Raw genomic sequence first — 14,092 nt, 5'->3', positions numbered from 1 at the left:
TCCAATCGGGTTTCTGTTCCTGCCGTAGTACTAAAACAGCTCTTATCAAAATCACAAATGTAACTGTGGCAAAGGTAAACTATCCCTTCCTGTTCTTGTCGACCTCTCTGCAGCCTTTAATACAGTTGATGCAGAATCCTCCTTCAATGCCTCACCACTGTCCTACAGATGGATGGGACTGCACTCGCCTAGATCCGTTCTTATCAATATTGTTGTAGCTACAGAATTTCCTGCAATGGCCTCACTTCCTGCTCCCGCATTTTTTACCCCGGTGTCATTAGGGATCTATCTATCCTCAACCCCCCTCCTATTTCTCATCTACATGCTGCCCCTTGGCAACATCATCTGAAAACAGTGTCAGTTTCCATATGTATACTGATACCCAACTCTACCTCACCACCACCTCTCTTGAGCCCTCCACTGTCTCTGAGTTGTCAGTGTTTGTCTGGCATCCAGTACTGGATGTCAGAAATCTCCTCCAACAAATTATTTGGAAGACCAAAGTCATTTTCTTCAGTCCCTGTCAGAAACTCCATTCCTAGCCACCATCTCTCTTCCTGGCAACTGTCTAAGGCTAGATCAGACTGTATGCAACCTTGGTGTCATACCTGAACCCGAGATGAGCTTCCAACCATATATCCACACCTGTTTCCAACTCCATACCTTTGCCCCTGCCTCAGCCCATTTGCTGCTAAAATTCTCAATCATACCTTTGTTGACTTGACTATTCCAAAACACTTCTGGCTGGTGTCCCATGATCTACTCAGTTTTGAATGATCTCAATTTAGAATGTTGCACATGTCCGAACTCTCAACTCCCATTCACCCATCACCCCTGTGCTCACTGGCCTGCCATTGGCTCTGGGCGAAGCAGCACCTTTGATTTTAAAATGTTCATCCTTTATTTTCAAATACCCCCCCCCAGCCATGGCCTTGCCCCTCATTATTTCTGTAACCTCCACCAGCCCTACAGCCTTCACATATCTGCACCCCTCCAAGTCTAGCCTCTTGAGCTTCCCTAATTTTAATCTCTCTGCCATTGGTGACCGTGCTTTTAGTGGCCTAGGCCCTAAACTCTGAAATTCCCTCCCTCAACCCCTCTTTCCCCCTTTAAGACACTCCATAATGCCTACCCCTGTTCAAGCTTTTGTTGTCTGCCTTGATTTTTTCTTGTACGATTCAGTTTCAAATTTTGTTTCATGATGATCCTGTGAAACTGCTTGGGATATTTCACCATGACAAAGGTTCTTTTTAAATACAAGTTGTTAGCGTTAAGTGGCTGCAGCTTTTGTCCATGTAACAAGAGTGATGGCACTTCAAAGGTAATTAATGTGAATGTCTTGAGAAATGTGATGTGGTGCTATATGCAATATCCTTGCCTTTTTTTTGTAGAAAACTAAATTTAAAATAGCCTTTTTAACTTGAGAATGTTTTTAAATCTTTGCCTTTTTTGTGCTGTTCCTGACAGGACACCACATTATGTGGTTACATGGTCCCAAAGGGATACCTAGCATTGTTCGTCGCCTTTGCTGTCCACAGGGATCCTGAAATCTTTGACAATCCTGATGAGTTCCTACCAGAAAGATGGTCTGGCAGGTTTGTACTTTTTATTTTTTTACATATATATTTGTTTTTTTATAAGTTTAATCTTTGTTGAACTGTGCTTTGCTGTTGGAAATATTACTGTTGTTAATTTGTTTTGGTGATCTGGACTCAGAAATTCAATACAAAATGGTGAAATGTGCAAATGATACCAGACTAGGAGGGACAGTGAAACTGGAAGAGGCAACTCAGGAACTACAATGAGTTGCACAAGGTGCAAACAACTACCAATGTTATTTAAAGGGGGCAAGTGTAAAGAGCTACAAATAAGAAGGATAAATAGATGACATTCATATTCCATGAGTGGTTTTGAAAGAGTAACAGGAGAAGTTGAAGGAGGCTTGTGAAAATTGTTGTATTTGTTCGAGGCCAACCATCTCAGCCCCTGAACGGTTTTCTTCTGTTCCACTCAAGTTCTCAGATAATGAAGCAGTCGAGGCCTACATGCAGCAAAACCTGAACAGCATTCAGACTTGGGATGGTGAGTGCGAGTAAATAGAGGCTTTGCAGGGCATCTCTGGTGGGATGGACATCTTGTTCCATTTGGAAACTCGTGGACACTTCTCGTGACCTGGACAACTAAATGTGCAAGAAATGTGACAGCTGGAACAGCTCAAGCTCTGGGTTTCTGAGCTTGAGTGGCAGTTGGCATCATTGCAGTGTAACAGCGAGGCTGAGTTTTGTGGAGAGCACATTTCTGGATGTGTTCTCCCTGCAGCTTCAGGTTATGCAGGCAGAGAGGGAATAGGTGACCACCAGACAGGTAAGGAGGACCAGGCAGGCAGTGCAGGAGTCCCCTGAATGCATCTCGCTCTCTAATTGGTATTCAGTTCTGAAGACTGACAAGAGTGGTTCCTCTGGGGAGTGCAGACAAGAACCAATTCCACAGTACTAGGGCTGGCTCAGCCTTAGAGGGCGGCAGGAGGAGGATTGGGAAATGAATTATGATAGAGGATTCTATAGTTGGCGAAACTTAGATGTTTCTGCGGCCGCAGACATGAATCCTGGGTGGTAATGTTGCCTCCTGGTGTCAGGGTCAAGGATGTCACTCAACCCTCCGTTTGGGAGGGTGAGCAGCCAGCAATCATCATCTATATTGGTACCAATGATATAGGTGGAAAGACAGATGAGGTCTTGAAGGCAGATTTTGAAGAGCTTGGAAATGTACAAGGTGGCAGGACCTCAAAGCTAGTAATCTCCAGATTACTTCAGGTGCCAGATGCTGGTGATAATAGATAATAGGATCGAGCAAATGAATCTGTAGATAGAAAGATGGTGCAGGAGGGAGGATTTTAAGATTCCTGGGATATTGGGATAAGTTCTGGGACCTTTACAAGCAGGACAGGTTTCACCTGAACAGAGTTTGCCAGTGCTATTGGAGAGCGTTTAAACCAGCCTTACCCAACCATTTTTGTTCAGAGGGCCACATTTGCATATTTTTCTCACTCAAGGGGCCAATGAGCAAATTTCGGTAAGGTTTGGCACAACAATAATTTCAATTTCATAAAAAAGGTTGATGTCTCAAGGAAAAAAACAATTGCTGAGTAAAAAATAGCAATTAAATTGCTATGTTTTAAAAAAAAAAGTAATAAATAAAAACGACCAGAGTGAGAGGGGGTCAGTTTGTGTGTCCAGCTCGCTCCCAGTCTTGGGGTGCTCACTCACTCACCCTCACCCACTGAGTGGGTGCGTGTTGTTACGACCACAGCCGATTGTTATTCGCTGAAAGAGCCAAATCCCAAACTTGTCTTACTGATTGCTTTTTTTTTAATCTTTTGAAAATGAGGGGAAAACTACTGATCCCAGAATCCCAGTAACCCTTTTAGGATTTTAAAATTAAAAGATTTATTAACAAGAAAAAAAACTTAAACACACAAGATTAAAATTACATTTCTTACAAAGCATTCCTCAGAAAACCCCACTTGATCAGAACACACAAGTAAATGACTTAGCAACAGCTCCCTTATAGATGTTTAACCAAAAAAATTCAGTGATATTACCCAAGGCAAAAACTGCTGCTACTTGAATAAAATATACCACACTACTTCTCTTTCTCTTCCACTCTGCTGTGGAAATCTGAAGGAAGTTCAGAAACTGACAGCTTTCTGGAAACAAAGATGTTTCTGGCTTGAAATTGGATGGCTGCTTCAAAATCACAACTTTTCTCAGCGCAGAACTGGTCCCAGGACACCTCCCTCACACAGGCACCTCAACTCCACTAAATAGCTCCCTTAAATATCTTTTTTCCCCCTTTCATCATAGACTCCATTGTCCTAAACACCTCTTTGAACTCAATTTTTCCAAAATATAAGAATCTTTCATGTCTTCCTATTGCCTCCATTTTCAGGTCAAATAAAATTTAATAACCTTCCCTTGTTTACTTATGAAACCTTTGTAAGTTGTAAAAGTCACTTAAACTCCCTTTGAAATTTAGCAGCTGAAAAGCCAAGTCCTTATCTATTACCTAACACAAATTTTAAAACCAACTTCTTTACTTGTAATTCCAACTTCACCATAGTCTCTCATTACAAATGCATGCATCCCTCAGTTCCCACAGACAAGTTGTCTTTACTAACCTTCCCCCAGTTTAATTACCATTGGACGCGCCCACGCGTGCGCGCGCGCACACACAGCTTTCTTTACAGAGTACCATTATGTTCCCAAAAATGTTAAAACAGATAACATCCATCTTCATAGTGGCGGTGAGAGTGAGTGAGAAACCTGAGACTGGGCGTGCAGTAGATTATCACTCTTGCCCCCACCCAAACAATAGTCAGTCAGTCACTCAATCTCACTTCCAGGCAGACGCACTCACACACCCTACTGCCGCGCCCCCACCACCCTCACTCTCACTCCCGCACAGACATTCACTCACTCCTGCCTGCGCCCACCCATGCCCCCTCCTCTCTCTGCCCCTGCCCTCGCCGCCTCCAACCGACACCCCCCCCCCCCCCCCCGCACCGCACCGCCCCTCCCCTCCCTCCGCTCCCTCTCTCGCACATGCACACACGGCAGAATTTTTCGTCCGGCTGGTGGGCCCGACCTGCTCGAGTGTCAAATAGCACATGATATTTCAGTTGGTGGGTGCGCTTGGGAGTTGCAGCCACGTCCACCATCAATTATGAGGCCAGTTAAGGCTGTTAAAGGCAATTAAGCTAGATTTTATGTTGCTTGTGCAATTTTGCGCTCGTCAAACGACAAAAACTTGCAGGTGGGCAGTCAACAATTTGCTAAACCTCATCCAAGGGTGGTAATCGAAAGGGTCAATGGCATTGCCAGTGTGAGTATTGAGGAGTTTTGGAGATAAGTTTGATGCTGGTCGCTTATCGGCCCTTGGCAGCTTCATTTCTGCTTGGGACTAAATTGTTAGCATTTCCTAGCTTCGTTTCAGGACTTATTTGTGTCTCCAAGGCCCCTGGAGGATTCAGACCCAGTGGACCCTTCCAAGTATCAGACAGCCTTCCGTTACCCTGGTAATCGAGATTGTGGTCTCTGCTGGTGGCACCTCTGAGGAGGGCAGGCGTCCCAATGCAGCTTCCAGGGGATGGACCTGTGGGAGGAGTGGCACATGCACAAGGGGCGCAGGAAGTCGAAGACGGAAGAGGAAGGGGCCACAGAAGATGCCACTATCCTGCTGCTAGGGTTTACAGGCGACGATGCAGCTACCTCAATATGCCTGAAGTGCAATGCCAAATGAGGCTCTGCCTCTCGACCATCTGCCGCCTAATGGATGACCCCAGAGGCTCATCGCCTGTCTTCGACTGAGCATCGTCCAGATACCCAGCAGCCCTCCGACTGCCAGCGCCCTGGGCACTCTCTGCCTCTGCCTGCACCTCAAGCGAGTGTGAAGTGCCCTCATCAATGTGCACTGACATTCTGGCTGCCGATCTAATGCCCACTGAGGTGCTGGTATCTGCGCTGGTGCCTAGTTCAGAGAGCGGGGGTGACACAGGTCCAAATGAAGTTCAGTGGCCCTCTGGTGTCAGGGGAGTCCAGAGAGCGAGCGCGTGCTGGCGCACTCTAAGGGAGAACAAGGACATGTCATCAGTTAAAGTCATCACACTGTCACTGTGCATGCCAGGCACCCTGGTGAGACGATGGAGATCTGCATCATGGTGCCATCATCTTTCAATGATCAATTGGGACTTGCGGTTTGAAGCTTCCATCAATGAAGAGACTACACTAGAATTGTTGCACAATCTGAAACACTCACCTCTGTGCACTGCACTCTTATCTTCGCCTGGCATCGCAGCCTCTCCATGCCCGGTTGCACAGGGAGTGTGCTGGCTCGCCAGCTCTAGGGTGTCTCGCTCGAATCTGGTGAGCAGCAGGAGGTTGGACGGGCCTCTGCCTGTACGTGACCTCCCTGCTTGGATATGGTTTGTCTTCTCCTGAAAGAACAGAGGAACATTGATTAGTCCACTCCCTACCTGCAGCGCCATTGCAGCCTGGCCAACCCCAGCTGAGGAACACCTTGCAGGGCACATCTGTGTCGTGGCCCTTGAGCCACAAGGCACTCCAAGCAACCAGGGCTCATCCCCTTGGTCAGCTCTGGTGTCATTGACAGTTGGCACTTAGACTCTAGCACCCCTGAGGTCCACATGCCAACATGTTACTCACCCTTCCTGAGCGCAGCAGGTCATTGAATCTCTTCTGGCACCGCACCCATGTGTGCCAGACCATGTCATTGCTGCTCATCAGCGCTGCCACCTCCTCCCATGCTCTCTTGATGAGATTCAGTGGCCTCTTCCTCCCATCTCTGGAGACAAGTGTGTCCCTCCTGGAAGCCACCTCCTCCAAGAGGACCGCATCCGAAAAGTGGGGAAACGAGTGCCCGCCCGACTTGCCCTCCAGCCTGGTGTCTCCAGCCACACTTGACTCTATAACTTGAATATTGAGAACGCAGAAGAGACGTTCTTACATGGCAGCGCTGATTTTAAACCGGCTGTCGGGTCACCATTGGCGGCCTGCCCCCGCCCGCCCCTTCCCGACCATTGGGGAGACGTGTTTCACGCTTGGCAGCCACCATGAACTCATGGTCATGGGCTGACCGCGGGCGGCAGCCCGTTTCCTGGGTGTGTGTCTCTCTCTCTCTCTCCCCTCTCACATGCACACACAGTCTCTCCCTCGTTCGTGCGTGCACACAGCCCTCTCTCACTAAGATAAAAGCAAAATACTGCAGATGCAGGAAATCTGAAACAAACAGAAAATACTGGAAAAATTCAGCAGGCCTGACAGTATCTGTGGAGAGAGAAAAACAAAGTTAACTTTGAGTCCATATGACCCTTCTTCAGAGCTGAAGAAAGGTGGAAATATGATGAAATTTATACTTTTTTAAGGGGGTTGGGGCAAGTGGAGCTGGATAGAAGGCTAGTGATAGGTGGGGACAAAGGAGGGATTGACAAAGATGTCATGAACTAAAGGACAAAGGGATTGCTAATGGTTCTGGTTAGTGCTTAAAAAAAGGTGCTGATGGTGGCGTAAAAGTAAAAAAGCAGACTGATAATAGCAGAACAAGGGTAGTATTGTGTGAAAGAACATGGAACAGTAACAGATGGCCCTGTAGGGGATGGGGTGGGGGAAAGGGGCGGCGGTGGGGGGAAAAAAGGATAGAAAATGAATAAAACTACAGATTAATGAATAAAAATAAAACAAGTGGATTAAAAATAAAAATGAATTTAGAAGAAAGGGGATAAAAAAGGGGGTGAGGACGGAAGAGAGAGTTCATGGTCTGAAGTTGTTGAACTCAACATTAAGTCAGGAAGGCTAGAAGGTGCCTAATCAGAAGATGAGGTGCCGTTCCTCCAGTTTGTGTTGAGCTTCACTGTAACATTGCAACAGGCCAAGGATGGACATGTGGGCATGAGAGCAGGGTGGAGTGTTGAAATGGCAAGCGACAGGAAGGTCTGGGTCATGCTTGCGGACAGACCCGGGGTGTCTGTCTGTCCAGTCTGTATTTGGCCTCCCAGTGTAGAGGAGACCACATTGGGAGCAGCGGATGCAGTAGACCAAATTGAAGAAGATACAAGTGAAGCATTGCTTCAACTGAAAGGAGTGTTTGGGCCCTTGGATGGTGAGGAGGGAGGAGCTAAAGGGGCAGGTGTTGCACTTTCTGCTGAGTTTTTCTGGCATTTTCTGTTTTTTGGTGTTCTCTCTCTCTCTCTCTCTCCTTTCGTGCACACACACAGTCTCTCGCGTGCGCACACACTCTCACAGCCTCTCACTCTCACAGTCACACTCCTCTCTCTCTCTATCTCTCTTTCTCCTTTGCGTGCACACAGTCTCACGCTCTCGCTCACACAAGCTCTCTCCTCTCTCCCCCCCATTCAACGCGGCACTGTCTCCTCCCTAGGCCCCAACCCCACCAAACATTTGCAGCCCTCAGCACACCAATCAGCGACTGTTCCCCTCATTTGTTGCCTATAGGCTCATTAGTGAGCTTAGCAGCAGAGGCAGGAGGGAAACAGCCTGTGCGTAGAGCTGCTCCTGCAATCTGAATCTTCCATTGAAACTCACCTGTTTGACTGAAATTTTGAGAACTGGCTCCAGGGACCACATAAAGGGGCTACGTGGGCTGCATTTTGGACAAGCCTGGTTGGCAAGGGATGGGAACCATGAGGTAACATTAATGAGTTGCACAAAGTATTTGGAGATCCTGATGGCACTAGAGTAAGAATAGTAAGGAATTAAGTGGGGTCAGTATAAGGTATAAATTAGACTTCTTGTGCATTTATGTGAATACTCGGAGTGTGGCAAATAAAGTTGGTAAGCTGCAGGCACATGTAGCCAAGTAAGAATATGTTGTCATGTCGATGATGGAGGCCTGGCCTAAAAAGGGGGAGGACTGGCTAATAAATGTTCCTGGATACAAGGTGTTCTGGAAAGATGGGGAAGGAAAGAAAGGAGGAGAGGTGATGGTATTGATTAAGGAAAATATTACAATGCTGGAGAGAGAGGATGTCTTAGAGGGTTCAAGGACAAAATCTATTTGGATGAAGGTACCATTATACTATTGGGTGTATTCTATAGGCCAACAACTCAGGAGAAAGATATATAGGAACAAATTTACAAGAAAATTACAGAGAGGTGCGAGAGCTATAGAATAATGGGGGAACTTTAATATAATAGATATATATAGACTTGGATAGTAATAGTGTAGAGAGCAAAGAGGGGATTGGTTTCTGCAGTGTGTACTGGAGAATTTTCTAGATCAGAATGTTTCCAGGAACTGAGTCAGTTGCTGAGTCTGTCTCTAGGGAATGAGGTGGTTCCAATGTCAGTGGTGGGGGAACATTCAGAAGACAGTAATCATAATATCAAAAGGTTTAGGTCAGTTATGGAAAAGGACAAGGAGAAATCCAGAGTAAAATACTTAATTGCAGGAGAGCCAGTCTCAATAGTGAGAGAACGGATCTGGTCAGGTAAATTGGAATCGAAGATTAGTAGGTAAAACTGTAATGAAATAAGTGGGCTGTCTTTAAAGAGAATGTGTTTTGGATGCAGTCATGGTACATTTCCACAAGGGAGGAAAGGTAGGACAAGCAGAGCCAGAGCTCCCTTGATGAAAAAAAGAGAGCAAGATGAAGCAGAAAATGGGTGTGTATGACAGACGTCAGGTTGATAATACAATTGAGAACAAGGCTGAATACGAGGTTCAGAGATGAAGTAGAAGAAAGAAATGAGAGAAGCAAAGAGACTGAGAGAAGAGACTGGCAGGTAACATAAAAGGGAATCCAGAAGTTTTCTATAGGCATATAAATAGTAAAAGGAGGAGTGGAGACAATTAGGAACCAAAAGAAAATTTACACATGGAGGCAGAGGGCATGGCTGAGCAACTAATTGAGTACTTTGTATCTGTCTTTACCAAGGAAGATGATGTTGGTGAAGTCATACTGAAAATCGAGGTAATTGAGACACTGGACAAAAAATTGATAAGAGAAGATACTAAAAAAGCTGGCTGTACTTAATGTTGGCAAGTCACCAAGACTGGATGAAATGCATCTGAGGATACTGAGAGAATTAAGAGAGGAAATTGCACAGGCACGTGCCATAATCTTCAAACCCTCCTTAGAAATATGGGTGGTGCCAGGGGGCTGAATAATTTAATATGATATTCCATTGTTCAAAAAAGGCTGTAAGAGTAAGCCTCGCAACTACAGGCCAGTCAGTTTAACTTAATTGGTGAGAAAATTTTGTCCAGGATAAGCTAACAGTCACTTGGACAACTGTGGATTAATTTGAGGAAAGTCAGTATGGATTTTTTTAAAGGCAAATAGTGTTTAACTAATTTGATCGAGTTTTTGGTAAGGTAACAGAGACGATTCATAAGGGTAATGCGGTTGATGAGGTGTACATGGATTTCCAAAAGTGCCACATAATAGGATTGCCAGCAAATTTAAAGCCCTTGGAATAAAAGGGCTAGTGGGAGCATGGATACAAAATGTGCTCGAGTGATAGGAAATGGAGAGTAGTGGTGAACGGTTAATTTTTGGACTGGAGGAAGGTATATACTGGGGTTCCCCAGGGATTTATTAGGATCACTACTCGTCTTTATATATTAATGGGCATGCAGGGTGCAATTAAAAAATTTATGAATTCCACAAAACTTGGAAGTATTGTGAACTGAGGGAGAGAGAGACTTCAAAAGGAAATTGATGGGTTGCTGGATTAAGTGGACACGTGACATAAAATTTAATGCAGAGAAGTGTCAAGTGATACATTTTGGTAGGAAGAATGAGGAAAGATGATACAGAATAAAGTGGGAGGAGTGCAGGAGTAGAGGGACTTGAGGGTGTACGTGCACAAAATCAGTAGCCCCCAAACCCAAGACGTCTACCACCTAGAATGAAAAGGGCAGCAGCCACATGTGAACACCAACGCATCCAAATTCCTCTCCAAGTCTCTCTCAATCTTGATTTAGAAATCCCTCACTGTTCCTTCGTTGCTGGATCAAAATCCTGGAATTCTCTAACTATTGGTACTGTGGGAGTACTTTCACTACATGAACTCAAGTGGTTCAAGGTGGTGGCCTACCACCATCTCGAGGGCAATTAAGGATGGTCCATAAATGCTAGCCTTGCCAGCAATACCCACATCTTGTGAATGAATAAAAAAATTGTCTCAATTGATTTGATGCTGAACATTTTCAGATAGATACGGAGCAGCAATCAACCAAACCAATTGTATGTTGAAGTGCACTGCCAGAACATTAGACTAAAGTCAGAGGAAGTAATGATCAACTTGTACAGGTGTCTAGTGAGACCAGAACCTTGAATATTGAGTCCAGATGTGGTGGCCAGGTGACATTCATGTGCAGAGCAGATGCAGAGAAGAGCCATGAGGCTGATCCCCAGTGTTAGGGGTGTTGAGGGAAGACTGGAGAGACGTGGATTTTTCAAGCTGGAAGGGAACCATCTGAGAAGTGGTGACCTCGAGGGATGCAAGATTTTTAAGGATAAGAAGAAAGTTGAGCCTATATATTAAATTAAGATGTCAGAGTGCAATTAGGCGATGGGTTCAATCTACAGAAAGGTACCTTTAGGACAAATATCATAAATTTCTTCATTATACAGATTAAATAACTTCCAGGTAGAGTAGTAGTGGCAAAACCCTAGAATCATTTAAGAAACAATCAAAGCCTAAAATGGGGAGTACATTCAGATCACTTTGAATGAATTCAGTTGGGCTAAATAGCCATCCAGATCCGGAATGATCTTGTGAATACGTTAGTTAGAAATGCATAATTAACTTTACTAAATCCAGATAGTTCACTGTACTTTAGCAGAAAGTGTTCAAGGAGTGCTAGATCTTCTGACATTTCCCTGCATAGTAAATTGTTTTAAATGTCTTATTTAATCAGTAACCATGCTATGCTGTCAGTGCAGTAACTGAACATTCCAAAATAATTGAAAACTGAAGTAAATTATTTCATGGGTATTTTGAATGAGATTGGCTTATGGTTATATTGTCATGTGGAAGGAAATAAATTAGGATCTCTGTCTCAAACAACGTCACATGATGCCACAAGACACATGGCGAATTTTACACAAGGTACCATGAAGTCTTCAGAATAGTTGACCAAGACTGCTGCTTCCTATCACGAGTGAGGAATTTGTTGACTAGCACGCAATCCATGAATAGCTTATTTGTCACTTGAACTTAAAGCTACTTTAATGAAACCAGCAGCAGCCTCACTTATGCTGTTTATTTAGATGATCTGTGAGCGATGTCTTCCCTCATTGGTAGGTTTTCAGTTCCTTGCTTTAATCCTTACTGCTTTAATTTTGACAGCTGGAGGTTGCAAATAAAAAGTCCTGTTGCAGTTATTTTTAATTGAGGGACCTAATTGAAGGGCCAGGCCCAAAGTGTAGGGCACGACATCACCAAGGCTCCAAGCAGTAAAGAAATGAAGAATTTGCATTGACACGGTACATATCGTCAACTTGGGATCTTTGAAAGTGCCTCAAAGTAATTGAAATACTTTTGAAGTGCTGTTGTATGGGAAATACAGCAGCCAATTTAAGCACTGCAAGGTCCCACAAAACAGCAATGAGATAGATGATCAAATGGTCTGCTTTTCTGGTTGAAGGATAAATGTTGGCTAGGCAACCTGGAGAACTCCCTAGTTTTTAAAATAATGCCAGGGGTCTAATGCCCACCTGAGAGAGCAGACTTTGGTTTACCATCTCTTTTGAAAGATGGCACCTCCAGTAGTGCAGCATTCCCTCAGTAATGTACTCAGGTGTCGGCCTTGATTATGTGCTTACGTTTCTGGGTGGGGCTTGGGTCTACGACCTGCTGGCCGAGAAACCAAGCCACACTCTGACCCAAAGTATAAAAGACTAGATAAATCAAGATTGGAAGTGATATATTGACCAGTTTAAAATAAACATGTGAACACCTTCCATAAAGAGGCTGACAGGGATGTCCTGCAAATGCACTAATCCAGTAATATCACAAGCAGTCATTTCTAGTCTTGGTAATTAGATGATGCCAAGTAGACAGTAAACACTTCAGACTGCAACCACGGTATGTCAGTGACTGGGGTATCGGATATTCAAACTGGTGGATGGGGTGCCTATTAAATGGACTGTTTTGTCTTGAATATATTGAGCTGCTTGTTGGAGTTGCATTCATTCAGGCAAGTGTAACGTATTCTATTACACTCCTGACTTGTGCCTTATGGATCGTGGAACAGCTTTGGGGAGTTGGGAGGTGAGCGACTCACCACAGAATTCCCAGCCTCTGACCTGCTCTTGGAGCCGCAGTAGTTATATGCCTGGACTTAAGTTTCTGGTCAGTGGGAATGCCTAACATGTTGGAGGTGGGATATTCAGTGGTGAAAGTTCTATTGAATGGTAATGGAAGGTGATTAGATTCTTGTTGGAGAGGGTCATTGCCTGACACTTGTGTGGTGTGACTTATCAACCCAAGCCCAGATTTTGTTCTGGTTTTGCTAGATATGTGCACGACTGCTTCATTATCTGAGGAATTATGCTCCAGTTCTTTCCATGTACAGTTCAATTTGATTTTTTTTTAAACTATGGAGGTCAACTCAACAAGGCTGGCATTTGTTGTCCATTCCTAGTTGCCTTTAAAGGGCTAGGGTGATCCCTTTTGATTCATTGCAGTAGTGAATCCATTGTGCTCCCACAAAGCTGTTGGGCAAGGAATCCCAGACTTCCGACCAGTGATATATATTCAAGTCAGGACAGTGTGTGACTTGGAGGGGAACTTGGGGGTGATGGTGTTTCCATTAATCTGCTGCCCTTGTCATTCCAGATAGTAGAGGTTGCAGTTTGGGAGATGCTGCCAATGCTTCTTTGGACTTTGAAATTTTAAACTGCTCAATAAAGTCACCTCAAAACTAGCTGTTTCCAGTATAATTATCTGAATACTCAATAGTTTTTGCTCTTAGCACTGGTACTAAATCCCATTATCAGCTTTGATAGTTACTCCGAGGCCTTATGTCATATGGCTGGCAGATCTGTGCACAAACTCGGTGCAGAAGTGGACCTGAGGTTGCAAACTGAATAATGCAAATAGAATAACAAGTTGGAATTAATGACTGGGAATATTCACCTCACTCTACTGCTGTAACCTCTCTGGAAATGTGGCAGGAACATAATTTATGTACATATGTGGAGTTTGCGATGATCTTCCACGCGTTTTAGCAGCGAGGAGTAGCACGAAGGATATTCAACTCTTGTTTTCCCAATAGTGCAAAGAACCAATTGTGGAAAAAAAGCCTTTCCCAGATTTCAATGGGATGGGAAGATCTTTGGTTACAGGTGGGAGTGGGGAGGTGATGCATTGCCTGTAAAGCAGCTCTTACAATACCAACCTTTTATTAGCTTGGGCAATATTAGATAAACAGCTGTAGCATGTGCATGCTGATTAACTTGATGCTTTGAAAGTGCCCCTATCATGGTGTTTCATATTTTGTAACAGATGAAAGAAGGCATTTGTAGATAGAGAGACTTGTGACAGTT

The 14,092-nt window shown here is 44.5% G+C and overlaps 1 protein-coding gene across 9 annotated transcripts in view; it reads left to right on the top strand.

Annotated features, from left to right (window-relative positions):
• LOC144690605 (uncharacterized) overlaps positions 1-14,092 on the top strand; it is a 131,243-nt gene that overhangs the window by 67,536 nt on the left and 49,615 nt on the right. For all 9 annotated transcript variants that reach the window (XM_078558282.1, XM_078558292.1, XM_078558323.1 and 6 more), the window contains one exon: positions 1,468-1,595. In XM_078558282.1, coding sequence (XP_078414408.1) covers positions 1,468-1,595 — 128 coding nt within the window. The remainder of the gene's footprint in view (positions 1-1,467; positions 1,596-14,092) is intronic.

Source organism: Cetorhinus maximus, chromosome 2, assembly GCF_964194155.1.
Source record: "Cetorhinus maximus chromosome 2, sCetMax3.hap1.1, whole genome shotgun sequence".
NCBI classification, from domain to species: domain Eukaryota; kingdom Metazoa; phylum Chordata; class Chondrichthyes; order Lamniformes; family Cetorhinidae; genus Cetorhinus; species Cetorhinus maximus.
Note: the sequence above shows the minus strand (reverse complement) of the source record. Positions and strands in the feature narration are given on the sequence as shown.